The sequence below is a fragment of the Ictalurus furcatus genome, chromosome 6, assembly GCF_023375685.1.
Source record: "Ictalurus furcatus strain D&B chromosome 6, Billie_1.0, whole genome shotgun sequence".
Classification (NCBI taxonomy): domain Eukaryota; kingdom Metazoa; phylum Chordata; class Actinopteri; order Siluriformes; family Ictaluridae; genus Ictalurus; species Ictalurus furcatus.
This window is the reverse complement of record NC_071260.1, coordinates 6,162,224-6,182,090: the sequence shown is the minus strand read 5'-3', so window position 1 is coordinate 6,182,090 and position 19,867 is coordinate 6,162,224. Positions and strand designations below refer to the sequence as shown.

The 19,867-nt window shown below is 40.5% G+C and overlaps 1 protein-coding gene across 2 annotated transcripts in view; it reads left to right on the top strand.

Annotated features, from left to right (window-relative positions):
• col6a3 (collagen, type VI, alpha 3) overlaps positions 1–19,867 on the top strand; it is a 53,627-nt gene that overhangs the window by 7,575 nt on the left and 26,185 nt on the right. For both annotated transcript variants that reach the window (XM_053626325.1, XM_053626324.1), the window contains exons 10-30: positions 38–634; positions 1,081–1,680; positions 1,855–2,454; positions 2,669–3,265; positions 3,711–4,310; positions 4,485–5,084; positions 5,299–5,895; positions 12,553–13,155; positions 13,566–14,177; positions 14,424–15,014; positions 15,117–15,725; positions 15,850–16,184; positions 16,345–16,423; positions 18,373–18,515; positions 18,750–18,842; positions 18,974–19,027; positions 19,135–19,206; positions 19,376–19,402; positions 19,499–19,543; positions 19,631–19,684; positions 19,804–19,866. In XM_053626325.1, coding sequence (XP_053482300.1) covers positions 38–634; positions 1,081–1,680; positions 1,855–2,454; positions 2,669–3,265; positions 3,711–4,310; positions 4,485–5,084; positions 5,299–5,895; positions 12,553–13,155; positions 13,566–14,177; positions 14,424–15,014; positions 15,117–15,725; positions 15,850–16,184; positions 16,345–16,423; positions 18,373–18,515; positions 18,750–18,842; positions 18,974–19,027; positions 19,135–19,206; positions 19,376–19,402; positions 19,499–19,543; positions 19,631–19,684; positions 19,804–19,866 — 7,571 coding nt within the window. The remainder of the gene's footprint in view (positions 1–37; positions 635–1,080; positions 1,681–1,854; positions 2,455–2,668; positions 3,266–3,710; positions 4,311–4,484; positions 5,085–5,298; positions 5,896–12,552; positions 13,156–13,565; positions 14,178–14,423; positions 15,015–15,116; positions 15,726–15,849; positions 16,185–16,344; positions 16,424–18,372; positions 18,516–18,749; positions 18,843–18,973; positions 19,028–19,134; positions 19,207–19,375; positions 19,403–19,498; positions 19,544–19,630; positions 19,685–19,803; position 19,867) is intronic.

The window sequence follows — 19,867 nt, the reverse complement described above, 5'->3', positions numbered from 1 at the left end:
AAATATCTTGGCGTTAATGAATTTGTTTCTTTCTTAGTTGATTATGAGCTTCCCAGAAAGGATGTTGTCTTCCTGCTGGATGGTTCAGATGGGACTAGGAATGGATTCCCTGCCATGCTTGACTTTGTACAAAGAGTAGTGGAAAAATTAAACTTTGAGGACAGCATGGACCATGTTTCAGTGGTGCAATACAGTACAAGTGCTGAGGTGCATTTCTATCTGAATAGCTATTCAACAAAAGATGAAATCCTCAATGCCATCAGCACTGTAAAGCACAAAGGCGGGAGACGTGTCAACACAGGGTCTGCTCTCCAATATGTGAGAGAAAATATCTTCACTGCCTCTGCTGGCAGTAGACATCAACAGGGTGTGCCCAATGTTCTCATTCTGCTCAGGGGATCCAGGTCAACAGATAATGTTGATCAACCGGCCTCTGCCCTGAAGGAGAGCGGAGTCTTAATTTTTGCTGTTGGCCCCAGGAATTTGAGCAGTGAAATTCAGAGAATTGCCAATGGTCCTTCCTATGCTCAGACTGTTTCTGAGCTCTCTGACCTAGCCAGTGTCCAGCAGCAATTTTACACCTCTCTCAGCAGTGCACTTCTGGACGTAATTCCATTGATACCTACAGTGATCGGTAAGGTATATTTTAAGAGCAATGTTCAAATTGACTGCACAAACACTTTTGGAATTCCATCATACCATGTTCTTTAAAAAAAAACCAAAACAACATTTACCATGCATGAGGTAATTTTGCAGATACGTTTCAGGGTTTTAGACTATTTCAGGTCTTTTCGAGATTATGGCGGTTATGTTTCACAACGTTTCTAGCACACGTGGCCTAGATCTCGGAGGCCGTTTGTACGATTCTAGCCAAATGCAGTTGTGCAATTCCCCTTGCAGTCAGGGTTCAGCTACCTTGCAAGGTAATCAGTCTACTACTACCCAATTGGGCAAAAAGAAAAAAAGACAGGTCAATTCAATCAACCAATGTACAGTGCAGACTGTGAACGAGAGCGGGGTTACTTTTAAAATTGTCCAAGAAAGGTTGTTATGACATTTTTTATATTTCACTCTGTGTAGTTGACCAAAGAACTGACCGGCGAGATGTCGTATTCCTTCTGGATGGTTCAGATGGCACTAGGAATCATTTCACATCAATGCTTGATTTCGTTCAAAGCATGGTGGAGAGATTAAATGTGTCAGAGGGGGGAGACCATGTCTCTGTAGTCCAATTCAGCAGAGATCCAGAGGTGCATTTCTATCTCAACACATACACAACAAAGGAGAGCATTCTCAACACCGTTAGAGGTCTGAGGCACAAAGGAGGGAGACCTCTCAACACAGGAACGGCTCTCCAGTATGTAAGGGACAGCGTTTTCAGCATCTCTTCTGGAAGTAGACGTTTACAGGGTGTTCCTCAGGTATTGATTTTGTTGAGTGGAGGAAGGTCATTTGATAACGTTGACGTGCCAGCCACTTCCCTGAAAGAGCTTGGGGTCTTGATCTTTTCTGTGGGATCAGTAGGCTCAGATAGCATTGAATTGCAGAAGATCTCAAATGACCCTAGTTCCACACTATCAGTGACAGACTTTACTTACCTCCCCAATGTACAAGAGCGGCTTCTCTCCATCATTAACACTGCACTTATAGGAGCCACAAGTATCTCTCCAACAACTATAGGTAAGATGATCATTTGGTGGCCTTTTTTTCAAAGTTATTCTAAAGTTTTCCTAGACATGTAGAGCAGTCAGTAAAATCTATCCAGTGTGTGTCAGACTGTTGCATAGCACAACAACTCTTTTATGACCTTGGTTACAATGTTCTGTATTGTTCACCCTTATTCATTATCCCTAGTTGAGGCTCGTGTACCAAGGAGAGATGTTGTTTTCCTTCTGGATGGGTCAGATGGCAATAGAAATGGGTTCCCGGCAATGATAGACTTTGTTCAACGAGTGGTGGAGAGGTTGAACGTAGGTGAGAACAAAGACCGCGTTTCTGTAGTCCAGTTCAGCAGAGATGCCGAAATCCATTTCTATCTTGAGACATACACAACAAAGGAGGACATCCTTGGCAAAGTCGGAGTTTTGAGGCACAAAGGAGGAAGGCCCCTAAACACAGGGGCAGCTCTACAGTATGTCAGAGACAACGTATTTACTGCCTCCTCGGGTAGCAGACGACTGGAGGGTGTACCACAGATGCTGATCCTGTTGAGTGCCGGAAGGTCATTTGACAATGTCGATATCCCAGCTTCGGCGCTGAGGGATCTGGGAATCTTGATTTTTGGAATAGGCTCAAGGGACTCTGATAGCAATGAACTGGAGAGAATTTCGTTTGACCCCAGTTTTGCTCTGACTGTGTCAGATTTCACTGAGCTCTCAAATGTCCAAGAGCAACTTCTGACTTCTATAGAGGCTGTGGCAGTTCCCATCACTCCACCCTCCCCACCTTCTCATGGTATGACTGTCTGAAAGCAATAGATTACTTCGATTAACATGACTGTGCTTTTCTTTAAATTGTGTATCATCTTCATAAACAGATCCAACATTAGGGGGGAAAAAAAACTGAAATTGCTACATTAACCATTGAAAATGTCTCTATACTACTGCCTCTTCAAACCGATGCATTTTACCAAAATATCTTGGCGTTAATTAATTTGTTTCTTTCTTAGTTGATTATGAGCTTCCCAGAAAGGATGTTGTCTTCCTGCTGGATGGTTCAGATGGGACTAGGAATGGATTCCCTGCCATGCTTGACTTTGTACAAAGAGTAGTGGAAAAATTAAACTTTGAGGACAGCATGGACCATGTTTCAGTGGTGCAATACAGTACAAGTGCTGAGGTGCATTTCTATCTGAATAGCTATTCAACAAAAGATGAAATCCTCAATGCCATCAGCACTGTAAAGCACAAAGGCGGGAGACGTGTCAACACAGGGTCTGCTCTCCAATATGTGAGAGAAAATATCTTCACTGCCTCTGCTGGCAGTAGACATCAACAGGGTGTGCCCAATGTTCTCATTCTGCTCAGGGGATCCAGGTCAACAGATAATGTTGATCAACCGGCCTCTGCCCTGAAAGAGAGCGGAGTCTTAATTTTTGCTGTTGGCACCAGGAATTTGAACAGTGAAATTCAGAGAATTGCAAATGGTCCTTCCTATGCTCAGACTGTTTCTGAGCTCTCTGACCTAGCCAGTGTCCAGCAGCAATTTTACACCTCTCTCAGCAGTGCACTTCTGGACGTAATTCCATTGATACCTACAGTGATCGGTAAGGTATATTTTAAGAACAATGTTCAAATTGACTGCACAAACACTTTTGGAATTCCATCATACCATGTTCTTTAAAAAAAACCAAAACAACATTTACCATGCATGAGGTAATTTTGCAGATAGGTTTCAGGGTTTTAGGCTATTTCAGGTCTTTTCGAGATTATGGCGGTTATGTTTCACAACGTTTCTAGCACACGTGGCCTAGATCTCGGAGGCCGTTTGTACGATTCTAGCCAAATGCAGTTGTGCAATTCCCCTTGCAGTCAGGGTTCAGCTACCTTGCAAGGTAATCAGTCTACTACTACCCAATTGGGCAAAAAGAAAAAAAGACAGGTCAATTCAATCAACCAATGTACAGTACAGACTGTGAACGAGAGCGGGGTTACTTTTAAAATTGTCCAAGAAAGGTTGTTATGACATTTTTTATATTTCACTCTGTGTAGTTGACCAAAGAACTGACCGGCGAGATGTCGTATTCCTTCTGGATGGTTCAGATGGCACTAGGAATCATTTCACATCAATGCTTGATTTCGTTCAAAGCATGGTGGAGAGATTAAATGTGTCAGAGGGGGGAGACCATGTCTCTGTAGTCCAATTCAGCAGAGATCCAGAGGTGCATTTCTATCTCAACACATACACAACAATGGAGCGCATTCTCAACACCGTTAGAGGTCTGAGGCACAAAGGAGGGAGACCTCTCAACACAGGAACGGCTCTCCAGTATGTAAGGGACAGCGTTTTCAGCATCTCTTCTGGAAGTAGACGTTTACAGGGTGTTCCTCAGGTATTGATTTTGTTGAGTGGAGGAAGGTCATTTGATAACGTTGACGTGCCAGCCACTTCCCTGAAAGAGCTTGGGGTCTTGATCTTTTCTGTGGGATCAGTAGGCTCAGATAGCATTGAATTGCAGAAGATCTCAAATGACCCTAGTTCCACACTATCAGTGACAGACTTTACTTACCTCCCCAATGTACAAGAGCGGCTTCTCTCCATCATTAACACTGCACTTATAGGAGCCACAAGTATCTCTCCAACAACTATAGGTAAGATGATCATTTGGTGGCCTTTTTTTCAAAGTTATTCTAAAGTTTTCCTAGACATGTAGAGCAGTCAGTAAAATCTATCCAGTGTGTGTCAGACTGTTGCATAGCACAACAACTCTTTTATGACCTTGGTTACAATGTTCTGTATTGTTCACCCTTATTCATTATCCCTAGTTGAGGCTCGTGTACCAAGGAGAGATGTTGTTTTCCTTCTGGATGGGTCAGATGGCAATAGAAATGGGTTCCTGGCAATGATAGACTTTGTTCAACGAGTGGTGGAGAGGTTGAACGTAGGTGAGAACAAAGACCGCGTTTCTGTAGTCCAGTTCAGCAGAGATGCCGAAATCCATTTCTATCTTGAGACATACACAACAAAGGAGGACATCCTTGGCAAAGTCGGAGTTTTGAGGCACAAAGGAGGAAGGCCCCTAAACACAGGGGCAGCTCTACAGTATGTCAGAGACAACGTATTTACTGCCTCCTCGGGTAGCAGACGACTGGAGGGTGTACCACAGATGCTGATCCTGTTGAGTGCCGGAAGGTCATTTGACAATGTCGATATCCCAGCTTCGGCGCTGAGGGATCTGGGAATCTTGATTTTTGGAATAGGCTCAAGGGACTCTGATAGCAATGAACTGGAGAGAATTTCGTTTGACCCCAGTTTTGCTCTGACTGTGTCAGATTTCACTGAGCTCTCAAATGTCCAAGAGCAACTTCTGACTTCTATAGAGGCTGTGGCAGTTCCCATCACTCCACCCTCCCCACCTTCTCATGGTATGACTGTCTGAAAGCAATAGATTACTTCGATTAACATGACTGTGCTTTTCTTTAAATTGTGTATCATCTTCATAAACAGATCCAACATTAGGGGGGGAAAAAAACTGAAATTGCTACATTAACCATTGAAAATGTCTCTATACTACTGCCTCTTCAAACCGATGCATTTTACCAAAATATCTTGGCGTTAATTAATTTGTTTCTTTCTTAGTTGATTATGAGCTTCCCAGAAAGGATGTGGTCTTCCTGCTGGATGGTTCAGATGGGACTAGGAATGGATTCCCTGCCATGCTTGACTTTGTACAAAGAGTAGTGGAAAAATTAAACTTTGAGGACAGCATGGACCATGTTTCAGTGGTGCAATACAGTACAAGTGCTGAGGTGCATTTCTATCTGAATAGCTATTCAACAAAAGATGAAATCCTCAATGCCATCAGCACTGTAAAGCACAAAGGCGGGAGACGTGTCAACACAGGGTCTGCTCTCCAATATGTGAGAGAAAATATCTTCACTGCCTCTGCTGGCAGTAGACATCAACAGGGTGTGCCCAATGTTCTCATTCTGCTCAGGGGATCCAGGTCAACAGATAATGTTGATCAACCGGCCTCTGCCCTGAAAGAGAGCGGAGTCTTAATTTTTGCTGTTGGCACCAGGAATTTGAACAGTGAAATTCAGAGAATTGCAAATGGTCCCTCCTATGCTCAGACTGTTTCTGAGCTCTCTGACCTAGCCAGTGTCCAGCAGCAATTTTACACCTCTCTCAGCAGTGCACTTCTGGATGTAATTCCATTGATACCTACAGTGATCGGTAAGGTATATTTTAAGAGCAATGTTCAAATTGACTGCACAATCGGTTTTGGAATTAGCTGAATTTTTCCTTTTTTTTTTGTTTCTTTCTCGTTCTTTTTTTTTTTAATTTTTGCCATACCCTTTATATTTAGTGTTGTCAGCAAAATTAATACGCATTCTGTGTCCAAAAAAAGTTTCTTCCCAGAAAGTTTCTTGTATGCTGTACATGTCTTAGCATTGAACTTAACTGTTGGAAACCAGACAAAATTATCCAGTCTTGCTGATTAGCTTATACATAGGACAGATCATAAACAACTCCTGTAGTGATGCACAAACACTAATTAGTAACATAAACTGATCATTTCAGGCTTGTGATTTAACTGGCTTTATTAACAAATTTACATCCACCTTTAATGTTATATAGCAACCAACAGTCAAAAAATTAGATTAAAAAACACATTGAATGTTTTTTTGTTGGGATGATGAATATCCTTATTGCAAGTGTGCACACCCCTTAATTCATACTTTGTTAAAGCACCTTATGCTTTTAATACAGTAATCAGTCTTTTTTGTTAAGAGTCTAAAAACTTAGTACATGTTGATTTGGCAGTTTTATTCCACTGTCACTTGAAAATGCTACTATTTGTCATTCCACAGATTTTCAGTAGGATTTAGATCTGTGATTGGGCCATTCCAATACAATGATCTTCTTTTGAGCCATTCCTTTTTTGGTGTGGATTTGTGCTTTGGGTCGTACTGGATAGTGTAGACATATGTTTCTACCTTGGTCTCACATTTTGTCACATGTTTTTGCCAAAATTTAGGTTGGCTTGCATATATCTGGGAATTTTTGTTATTGTTGTGTTTTGTTTTGGAGAAAAAGGCTTCCATCTATCCACCCTACCTTATAGCCCAGACATGTGAAGAATGCAAAAGATTGTTGTCTCATGTAGGGAATGACCAGTACTTACCAGATATTCCTGCAGCTCCTTTAATGTTGTTGTATGTCTCTTGGCATCCTCCTTGTCCTTTCGTCAATTTTGGAGGAACATCCTGTTCTTCACGGTGTTGGCCTTCATGGTGTTCCATGGTACATCTAATGTTTTTGAAATTCCTTTGTACCCCACACCTGATCAGTATCTTTTGACAATGAGATCCTGAACATTCTTTGTAAGCTCTTTGTGGACCACGCCTTCAGCAGTCGGATGAAACTACAAACATGTCAAGAAAATCCCACAGAAAAAGCTGACCTTTTCTGCATGTGAATCAGAATCACTTAATTGATAACAGACATATAATATACAGTATCTCACAAAAGTGAGTACACCCCTCACATTTTTGTAAATATTTGATTACATAATTTTATGTGACAAAGTAGTGAGTGTACAGCTTGTGTAACAGTGTAAATTGGCTGTCCCCTCAAAATAACTGAACACACAGCCATTAATGTCTAAACCGTTGGCAACAAAAGTGAGTACACCCCTAAGTGAAAATGTCCAAATTGGGCCCAATTAGCCATTTTCCCTACCCGGTGTCATGTGACTTGTTAGTGTTACAAGGTCTCAGGTGTAAATGGGGAGCAGGTGTGTTAAATTTGGTGTCACCGCTCTCACACTCCCTCATACTGGTCACTGGAAGTTCAACATGGCACCTCATGGCAAAGAACTCTCTGAGGATCAGGAAAAAAAATTGTTGCTCTACATAAAGATGGCCTAGGCTATAAGAAGATTGCCAAGACCCTGACACTGAGCTGCAGCACGGTGGCCAAGACCATACAGCGGTTTAACAGGACAGGTTCCATTCAGAACAGGCCTCGCCATGGTCGACCAGCGAAGTTGAGTGCACGTGCTCAGCGTCATATCCAGAGGTTGTCTTTGGGAAATAGACGTATGAGTGCTGCCAGCATTGCTGCAGAGGTTGAAGGGGTGGGGAGTCAACCTGTCAGTGCTCAGACCATACACTGCACACTGCATCAAACTGGTCTGCATGGCTGTCGTCCCAGAAGGAAGCCTCTTCTAAAGATGATGCACAAGAAAGCCCGCAAACAGTTTGCTGAAGACAAGCAGACTAAGGACATGGATTACTGGAACCATGTCCTGTGGTCTGATGAGACCAAGATAAACTTATTTGGTTCAGATGGTGTCAAGCGTGTGTGGCGGCAACCAGGTGAGGAGTACAAAGACAAGTGTGTCTTGCCTACAATCAAGCATGGTGGTTGGAGTGTCATGGTCTGGGGCTGCATGAGTGCTGCCGGCACTGGGGAGCTACAGTTTATTGAGGGAACGATGAACGCCAACATGTACTGTGATATACTGAAGCAGAGCATGATCCCCTCCCTTCGGAGACTGGGCCACAGGGCAGTATTCCAGCATGATAACGACCCCAAACACACCTCCAAGATAACCACTGCCTTGCTAAAGAAGCTGAGGGTGAAGGTCATGGACTGGCCAAGCATGTCTCCAGACCTAAACCCTATTGAGCATCTGTGGGGCATCCTCAAACGGAAGGTGGAGGAGCACAAGGTCTCTAACATACACCAGCTCCGTGATGTCATCATGGAGGAGTGGAAGAGGACTCCAGTGGTAACCTGTGAAGCTCTGGTGAACTCCATGCCCAAGAGGGCTAAGGCAGTTCTGGAAAATAATGGTGGCCACACAAAATATTGACACTTTGGGCCCAGTTTGGACATTTTCACTTAGGGGTGTACTCACTTTTGTTGCCAGCGGTTTAGACATTAATGGCTCTGTGTTGAGTTATTTTGAGGGGACAGCAAATTTACACTGTTATACAAGCTGTACACTCACTACTTTACATTGTAGCAAAGTGTCCTTTCTTCAGTGTTGTCACATGAAAAGATATAATGAAATATTTACAAAAATGTGAGGGGTGTTCTCACTTTTGTGAGATACCATATATATATATATATGTATATATATATATATATATATATATATATATATATACCATGAGGGGAAAAAGTATTTGATCCCCTGCTGATTTTGTACGTTTGCCCACTGACAAAGAAATGATTAGTCTATAATTTTAATGGTAGATTTATTTGAACAGTGAGAGACAGAATAACAACAAGAAAATCTTGAAAAACGCATGTCAAAAATGTTATAAATTGATTTGCATTTTAATGAGGGAAATAAGTATTTTACCCCCTCTCAATCAGAAAGATTTCTGGCTCCCAGGTGTCTTTTATACAGGTAACAAGCTGAGATTAGGAGCACACTCTTAAAGGGAGTGCTCCTAATCTCAGCTTGTTACCTGTATAAAAGACACCTGTCCACAGAAGCAATCAATCAATCAGATTCCAAACTCTCCACCATGGCCAAGACCAAAGAGCTCTCCAAGGATGTCAAGGACAAGACTGTAGACCTACACAAGTCTGGAATGGTCTACAAGACCATTGCCAAGCAGCTTGGTGAGAAGGTGACAACAGTTGGTGCGATTATTCGCAAATGGAAGAAACACAAAAGAACTGTCAATCTCCCTCAGCCTGGGGCTCCATGCAAGATCTCACCTCGTGCAGTTGCAATGATCATGAGAACAGTGAGCATTCAGCCCAGAACTACACGGGAGGATCTTGTCAATGATCTCAAGGCAGCTGGGACCATAGTCACCAAGAAAACAATTGGTAACACACTACGCCATGAAGGACTGAAATCCTGCAGCGCCCGCAAGGTCCCCCTGCTCAAGAAAGCACATATACATGCCCGTCTGAAGTTTGCCAATGAACATCTGAATGATTCAGAGGACAACTGGGTGAAAGTGTTGTGGACAGATGAGACCAAAATGGAGCTCTTTGGCATCAAAGAGCTCCACATCAACTCGCCGTGTTTGGAGGAGGAGGAATTCTGCCTATGACCCCAAGAACACCATCCCCACCGTCAAACATGGAGGTGGAAACATTATGCTTTGGGGGTGTTTTTCTGCTAAGGGGACAGGAGAACTTCACCGCATCAAAGGGACGATGGACGGGGCCATGTACCATCAAATCTTGGGTGAGAACCTCCTTCCCTCAGCCAGGGCATTGAAAATGGGTCGTGGATGGGTATTCCAGCATGACGATGACCCAAAACACACGGCCAAGGCAACAAAGGAGTGGCTCAAGAAGAAGCACATTATGGTCCTGGAGTGGCCTAGCCAGTCTCCAGACCTTAATCCCATAGAAAATCTGTGGAGGGAGCTGAAGGTTCGAGTTGCCAAACGTCAGCCTCGAAACCTTAATGACTTGGAGAAGATCTGCAAAGAGGAGTGGGACAAAATCCCTCCTGAGATGTGTGCAAACCTGGTGGCCAACTACAAGAAACGTCTGACCTCTGTGATTGCCAACAAGGGTTTTGCCACCAAGTACTAAGTCATGTTTTGCAGAGGGGTCAAATACATATTTCCCTCATTAAAACGCAAATCAATTTCTAACATTTTTGACATGCGTTTTTCTGGATTTTTTTTTGTTGTTATTCCGTCTCTCAGTGTTCAAATAAATCTACCATTACAATTATAGAATGATCATTTCTTTGTCAGTGGGCAAACGTACAAAATCAGCAGGGGATCAAATACTTTTTCCCCCTCATGGTATATATATATATATATATATATATATGCATGCAAGTGGTCAGCAACAATACTCAAAATGGCTGTGGCATTCAAGCAATGATTGACAGGCTCAAAGTGTGCCAAGAAAAAGTTCCCCACGGCACGTCCACCAGCCTGGACTATTGACACAAGCAGGTTGGGTCCAAGGAATCATGCTGTTGCAACATATTTCCGTTCTTAAACTATCCAGTTTTGGTGAACCTTTGCCCACTGCAGCCACGGATTTCTGTTCTTGGCTGACAGAAGTGGAACCTGTTGTAGCTCATCCAACTCAAGGTTTTATGTGTTGTGCATTCTGAGGTGCTTTTCTGCTTACCAGAATTGTACAGAGTGGTTATCTGAGGTACTGTAGCCTTTCTGTCAGCTTGAACCAGTACGGCCATTCTCCGTTGACCTCTCTCATCAACAAGGCATTTTTGTCTGTAGAAATGCCACACAAACTCTAGAGACTGTTGTGCATGAAAATCTCAGGAGATCAACAGTTATAGAATTAGTCAAACCAGCCTGTCTGATACCAACAATCATGCCACAGTCAATATCACTGAGATCACATTTTTTCCCCATTGTGATGGTTGATGTGAATGTGCTTCCACATAATTGGCTGATTTTAAAAAATTGCATGAATGAGTAGCTTTAAACGTGTTCCTAATAAATTGTTTGGTGAGTGTATATATAAATACATGGACACTTGACCATAACACCCATGTGAGGTTCTTCCCCAAAGTGTCAAATTCCATTCCATTTTCTATATCATTTATCCTTCATGGTCGCAGGAAACCTGGGGCCTGTCCCAGGGAGCATTGGGCACAGGGCGGGGTACACCCTGGACAGGGTGCCAATCCATCGCAGGGCACAATCACACACACATTCACACACCCATTCATACACTACAGACACTTTGGACATGCCAATCAGCCTTCCATGCATGTCTTTGGACTGGGGGAGGAAACCGGAGTAGCAACAGTGTTACTATGAACGCCGACTTTAATGCACTGAAAAAGACACACTATTAGCATCACATAAATATATATAAATAAAATTGGTTTCACTCTGCCCACATTTAAAAATTTTTTTTACATTGTTTCGACTCAGGACGGCTGTCATTTCCTGCTATTGTCAAGCAACTATTTGACGCCGTACACAACAGCACTTCATGTTTGCAGTTTCGCTAAGAGTAGACTAATGGGTGAGAGGCAGGTATTTGGCAAATAGTTGCTGCAAGTCTTTTATAATTGACCAGTTGGTGTGCGAGAAGGTGGGAATTACAGAGAGGGGTTAAAGCAATGCAAATATGCACACACATGATGCAGTATTAGACCATAAGCACATTATAATGAAACTAAAGCCGAATTGCGGACTTTTTCTTAAATGTAGAAATCCCGGCTGGACGCTTTTTTAAGATCCGAAAAAGAGGACATGTCTGGGAAAAAAAGGATGTATGGTCACGCTAACAAAAGAATTTCAGAGAACAATTTGTGATCATTTCTACCCAATTAACTTTGCAAAAAAGTTATTTGTGCATGCACCAGGAGGTTGCTCATGTGAGCCACGTCTGGCAAGAGAGAACCAGACGTATAATCAAGCAGCTTTTTCAAAATTTCTTTGGTTTTAAATGAAAAAAATTCTAATCTTGTTAGTATTCCCATTTTTTAACAAAATGTACCTGTAATCTGATTGCTTTGTTTTTTTAACTTAACTGTAACGGATTACATTTACCAGTTTTTTGTATTCTGATTACGTAACACCATTACATGTATTCTGTTACTCCCCAAGCCTGGCTTTAGCATGAAAATTTTCCTTCACTGGAACTAAGGGTCTGAGCCCAAATCTGTTCCAGCATGACAGTGCCCCTGTGCACAAATATATATATATATATATATATATATATATATATATATATATATATATATATATATATATATATATATATATATATATACTAGTCAGCTTCTTTTTTTCACTGTTATGTTACAAACTGATGGAACATTGTTTTTGAGTTGGAAAATATAAGAAAAATTCTTCATAATTTTCCTGTATATTTCCTTTTTTTCTGTGTGTGTGTTTTTTCCAACAGAGTCTCAGGGTCCCAAGAAGGATATTATCTTTGTGATTGATGGATCTGAAGGTGTTGGTAGAGATTTTCCCATCATCCAGGAATTTGTTCGTGGAGTTGTAGAAAACCTAAATGTAGGTGAAAACAGAATTCGAGTAAGTGTAGTGCAGTATGGAGACACTCCTCAAGTGGATTTCTATCTCAATTCCCACAAGACCAAAGAGGGTCTCTTAAATGCAATCAGGGAACTCAGACAGCATGGAGGTAGAAAGCGTAACCTTGGTAACGCCATAGATTTTGTCCGTCTTAATGTCCTGGATTCAGTTCGTGGGAGCAGGAAACAGGAGGGTGTCCCACAGTTTCTCATAGTAATCTCAGGAGGAAAATCAACAGATAATGTAGGAACATCAGTAAATACAATGAAAGAGTTAGGAATTGTGCCTTTCAGTATAGGGACAAGAGACATTGGCCTTCAAGAGCTGCAGGTGGTCTCCTATGTGCCCACATTTACTTACTTAGTGGACGATTTGCCTGGCCTTCACACTGTCAAAGATCAATTCATCACTACCCTGACGGAGTTGTCTGATGAACAACTGAAGATAATGAAACCTGTTTATCCCGCAGGTAATTATGTCATTAATATTTTACAAATGATTATGTCATTAAACATTAATAAAAATGTTATCATTTACATTGTATTTATCAGGCCTGTGGATTGCTATGAAGTCTCCTGCTACAATATACAGTATATCTTCACAATACATGGAATTTGTGACACTCTTTGTGTGCATAGTGTAACTATACAAAATTGCAAAGAAATTTTCTAATTATTTTCTAGGTATCTAATTATGTGCCCCAGCTTGGGGTAATAACTGGTGTTTGAACATTGAATAATTTAAATGCTCTTGTAAAGGTACTATTTTGGTAAAATGTAATGTTTTAGCTGTTAATATGTCAAATAACAAGTAACAAGTAACAAATAACTAATAACAATTCCCATAAGTTTTTTTTCCCATGTGTCTCTCAAAAAATAGTACCAGCAATATCAACTGGAGAAAAAAAAGACGTGGTCTTCCTCATTGATGGAACAACTATGATGCAGAGAGATTTCCCTGCTATTCAAGACATGATTCTGAACATTGTGGAGAAGTTAGATGTTGGGTTAAGCAATGTGAGGATTTCAGTAGTACAGTACAGTGAAGACCCTAAACTGGAGTTTCTCCTCAATGAGCACTCAACCAAGGAAGAGGTTCGCCAGTCAGTGAGAAAAATGAGAAGTAAAGGTGGCAGAATACTTAATACTGGCCAAGCACTGAGCTGGGTCTCAAGGAACATCTACCAGAGATCAGCTGGCAGCCGAATTGAAGAGGGCGTGCCCCAGTTTCTCATCTTAGTGACTGGAGGAAAATCTAACGATGATGTATCTGGTCCTGCTAACCAGCTGAAGTTGAGTTATGTGGCTCCCATGGCTGTTGGGTCAGATAATGCTGATTCTGAGGAGCTGAAACAGATTTCTTTAAGACCTGAACAGGCACACATCATTAGAAACTTCCAACAGAAACCAGGAGTGGAACAGCAACTTTTGGCTACAATTAACACCATGACTACTAAAGATATCGAAGAAGCTATACACACTATGGATATAGGTATTTCACTGTGTTTAATGTCACTTGACTGTTTAGTTTAATTATAAGTGTATTCATAATAATAATCAGTATAATTTTTATAGTAAGTATAACAGATAAGCCTCAAAAACAGCTAAATAACTGCATGAGAATTATTTGCCATACTAAATCAAATAAATAGCCCTTTTGCTATTAATTGTTATATAAAATATAGTTTTTATATTTATATAATAAAGGAGTTGTATTCACGTGCTTGTTTTTGTTTAGGACTAAATCTCGGAAGAAAGGACATTGTTTTCCTTATTGATGGTTCTGATAGTGTTGGTCCAAATGGAATTGCTCACATCCGTGACTTTATCTTGAAGATTGTCCAACAACTCAATGTGCACCCTGATCAAGTTCGTGTGTCTGTGGTACAGTATGCAGAGAGACCTAAGACTGAGTTCTCACTTAGAACCCATAGCAACAAGAAGGCAGTAATTTCATCTATTAAGAGACTGCGTCAGATGGGTGGTCGTGGTGGAAACTTAGCTGAGGCTATTCAGTATGTGGTTGATAATGAACTTAAGGAATCTGCAGGAGCTCGGCTGGACGAGGCCTCTCAGCATTTGGTGGTACTCACAGGTGGAAAGTCTACCTCTGATGTCTCTCGTTATGGATCAGTTCTCAAAAAATCTCAGGTGAAGTGTATAGGAATTGGTGCTGGGACAGCAGATTCAAGGCAACTCAGAGAGATTGCAACCACACCAGATGATGTTTTCCAAGTGTCAACTTTCCCAGCACTGCCAAATATAGAGAACCAATTTATTGCGAGACTCAGTGGAACAGTGGTGATTACAACCACTGTGCCCCCCACACGTAAGTACAAACTGTTTCTAATTATGTGTCTACAGATATTTTATATTTATATTTATTTATTATATATTTCTATTTTGTTTGTTCTCTCACATCTTTCCCTAGCTTCTGGTCCAAAGGATAAAGTTGCCGACATTGTTTTTTTGGTTGACGGTTCAATAAACCTTGGGAAGAGTAATTTCCTAGTGACCATGGAGTTTATCAGAGAGCTTATTGACCTCTTTGTCACAGAGAGTGATGACCTTCAGATTGGTCTGGCACACTATGCCACAGATGTGACAGATGTTTTCTACTTTAATACATATAACAACAAGGATGACATTTTGGAGGCTATCAGCAGAACTGAGTACAAGGGTGGCTGGAAAATTAATACAGGCAATGCCATTAGGCATATTCAGCAAACACACTTTGTGAAGGAGAAAGGTAGTCGGAAGGATGAGGGAGTCCCTCAGATCCTGATGTTGGTGACGGGTGGACGTTCACAAGATGATGGTAAATCGGCAGCACTGGCCCTTAAAAATGCAGGTGTACGTATCTATGCCATTGGTGTGGGTGACCTTGAGAATGAGCTCAATGATTTGGGCAGTGAAACCACCACTGTGGCCCGGGCCAGTACCTTCCAAGAGCTTTCTGAGCTGAATGAGCGGATTTTAGACACACTTGTAGATGATGTCATGGGAAAACTCTGTACAGGAGATAAAACTGCAATAAAGGGTGAGACACAAAGAAATTATTTTATTTTACCTATCTCCTACCCTCTATTAATATTTTCTTGAGACTTTTGAAATAACCATTTTATTGAGAAATATGCTAAAAAAATTGTTTCCAACAATGTTAGCGTGCAACTTGGACGTTCTTGTGGGCTTCGATGTGTCTGCTCAGAACATCTTTGCGGCTCAGAGATCATTGGAGTCCAAGATGGCTGCCATTTTGCAGCGAATTACCCAAATGCAGGCCATTAGCTGCTCTTCTGGTCAAGTTCCATCAGTACAGGTGGGAATATCAGCATTGGACTCTGCACTGGAGCCTGTTCATCTGGACTTTACTGATAGCTACACCAAGCTCATTGAGTCCTTCAGGACTCTGCACAGCCGTGGACCCTTCATCTTGAATGGAAAAACTATTGATGCATATAGTGCAAGGTTCAAGGACCGTCCTTCAGACAGAGTTAAGGTACACATGCTCAACATATCTCACATGCTCTGCAATGTAATTGCTGTAAGCTCACCATTTTTAAAGCAAATGTAGTAAAAGTAAATACACTGCAATGCAGGTTTGGGAAATTTCTATATGGTAACTAATATAAATTTGCTTTTCTTACCACACACACAAGGTTGTAATTCACCTCACGGATGGATTGGATGCCCAATATAATGTAATGAAAGAGCGAGTAGAGCAGATGCGGATTATGGGTAAGAATAACTGTTTCTAAAGTAACAATTATTTTATTACAAAAATGTGTTAACTAAGTCTTTGATCATGGTTTGTTATTTGATTCCCATATAGAAGTAACATTTCTGAAACTGCACATTATCAAATAAGAAAAATGGTCAAAATGAGCAATATATTAAACCTACGTGATGCTGAGAAATTAGTGTATGATTTCATTTCATTAAGTTGCTGGATGGCTGCCCTTTGGGATTTTTAATTTTCAATTAGTTCAGAATGCCACAGCCTGCATCCCAACCAGGGAAAGAGGATCATTCATAGCCCTTCAGCCAGGGCATTGGTGTTTTTATTAGATGACCCATAAAATCTGTGAAGATAAAATTTAGTTCAACTATATTTGTAAACAGCTTTTAATAATTTGGTAGACAAACTTCAGATTTAGATTCCTAATGAACAAGCCAGGCAACAATGTCAAGGAAAGACAACATGAAGAAACCTTGAGAGGAACCAGAAAGAAAATCTTTCTTCTGGTGACACCAGATAGTGGGATTATAAATCATTACAGTATACAGCTGTAGAAAGGGGAAATACAAACAGTACTAAATTAGTGTTGAAAGGATGTTCAGTATGAACAATTTGTGAAAAAGTGTCCTGGGATTAGCACAGGGCAGTCTTTATGATTACATCAACAATTCTTAGAATGTACAAATCTATAGTATCCAGGTGAGATTATCCTGTGAAGTGAGGGTGAGTCTTGGGCATAAATTGATTTTCGTACGTGAAAATCTTTATACTGTCCATGCTGGACCATCCACAGCAGCAGACAGTGAGTCACAAATGCAGAAGTTGCGACTCAACTGAAGTAGAGCATCAGGAAGAATCAATCAGGTCTGAAGGTCAAGGGAAGCCACAGTAGGAGAAGTGTGTCAGGATCAGGCAACAGGAGTACATGTACAGCTTGACAGAGAGAGAACAGATGTTTAAATGGGTTTACAATGTGCTCAGGGTGGAACTCCAGCACATCTAGTAATGACAGCATAACTAAAAGGGAGAGCCAGTGAACAGATATTTAACAAAATGCATAACTAAACAAATAGATTTTCATCCTAGATTCAAAGATTGAGAATGTGTCTGATTCCTAAACACTGTTTAAAAGGCTATAGCTGGGAGTATTGTAGTAAAAACTTCTACCCCCAGCTGTAGTTTTTATTATTCTGGCTACTGACAAAGAACCCACATCTATTGATTGATGCAAGAATGGTGCATCATAATAAACCAAAAGTTCATTGAGGTACTAAGGAACAAGTCTCAATACGTAACAGTTCACTAATAGCATTTTATACTCAATACAGAATTTGACTGTGAGCCAACGTATTGCAGATAAACTTACTTTTATAGACACAACCAGCTCTGCCTCAGTACTGTGTAAATCCCAACTGAAAGATTTCATGAATGTGAGTCCTATGCAAGTATGAGCTTAGCTGGTGACCTACAACCATTTCTAGGATCTTTGGAGAGAAAGGGGAGTTTTGATATTGTACAATAATTGGACAGCTGGTTACAGGTTACATTAATTCTAGTAGAACTTGTTTAAGAAAATGCATAGGTAATGGGTATAGTACACAAATGATTTTGAGGAGTGAAATTAATTCATTCTGTCCGATTGGGCTAAAGGATTCTAGCCACTCTACTTATGTAGTCATATCGGTCTCTACATACTGTAGAGTCCCCGCAGAAGGTATTGGAAAAGCAAGCCCAAACGTTGCACAAAGTTTCCATAGAAATAGGGCATTACAGTTTATATTCATATTACAGTGCAGTTTATATATATATATATATATATATATACATATATACATATACATATATACATATGTGTGTGTGTGTGTGTGTGTATATATATATATATATATATATATATATATATATATATATATATGTAATTTTTTTGTTTGTTTGTTTTTTTCTCTAGGAGTCAATGCTTTCATCTTGGTTGCCCTGGAGAGGGTACCACTCTTTGAGAATGCAGTGTTACTGGAATTTGGACGGGGTTTTAGGTCCAAACCTCTGCGTGTGAATGTGATGGACTTGGACTATGAACTGCTGGAGGAATTGGTATGTCTGGATTGCAAAATTTGTCCATATACTATATATACTTATTATACATATAAGAAAATGGCTCTAAATTTCTTAAGGTACTTAATTGCTTAAAATGCTCTATTTTTAGAGTAAAATATTTAAGGAGAATATTCTATAATCTAATTTTTCATGTGTAAAACCTTTTTCTACTCATACTGTATAAAAAGCATATTTAAATTTACATTTACAAATCTAAATTTACATGTGTAGGACAATATTGCCGAAATGGAGTGCTGCTCAGTCCCATGCAAATGCACTGGCCAGAGAGGCTACAGAGGAGCTGTTGGTCTTACAGGAACAAAGGTCCAGCATTTACTTTGTTTGAATTGATATGACTGAGTTGTCTACAGATCTTATTTAAAAATGTTTAAACTGTCTTATTTGTTAGCATATTTATTTATATCAATTGTGTCTGTGGGTTTTTGTCATATAAGGGATTACCCGGAAGCCAGGGCTACAGAGGACATCCTGGTGATGAAGGTGGACCGGTGTGTAGCACTAATATTGATGTTTCAAGTGTAGTACTATTACTGAATCCATGTCTATGCTAGCGCAATTATTCATTAGCATTTTCTTCCAAAACACAATATTCCAGGGAGAAAGAGGTCCTCCAGGTGTGAATGGAACTCAAGGTTTTCAAGGATGCCCAGGCCCAAGAGGCACAAAGGTGTGCTAATTATGCTTTTTTGGTAAACACTTGTCTAGTTGGTATTTCAGAGAAAAAAAAGTGACTAATGTCCATTGTTGGGAAAATATCTTATTGATGTGTTTATGTATGACATCACCCATACATACAAGACCCAGCATAGTTACCATATTTTTTTGTTGTCTTTCAGGGTGCACATGGATACAATGGTGAAAAGGTAAGGAATTTGTTTCAAAAAGAGAAAACGATAATTATGTCTTATTATTGTCATATTTACATGATATGTCTGTGTTTCATTGTTTAATTACCCCAGGGAGAACTTGGAGAGATTGGTTTAGATGGCATCAATGGGGAAGAGGTAAGTTGTAAATGTTTTAAGACACCAGATTAATTGCAATGATTTTAATGTTTGCTTCTAGTGATTAAAATATATATTACTTTTTAGGGCACAGGTGGAGTTGTTGGACCACCAGGTGACAGGGGCAATCCTGGGCAAAGGGTATTTGAATAAAATTTATTTGGTTATATAATATTTTTTGTCATAATGGCTAATTAATCTGTCACTTTAAAAAATAATATTAAAACTGGTCTTTTATTTCACAACCTTTGTGTATCTAGGGTCCTAAAGGTGCCAAAGGTCAGGCAGGAGATATCGGCCAGATTGGCATCCGTGGAGATCCAG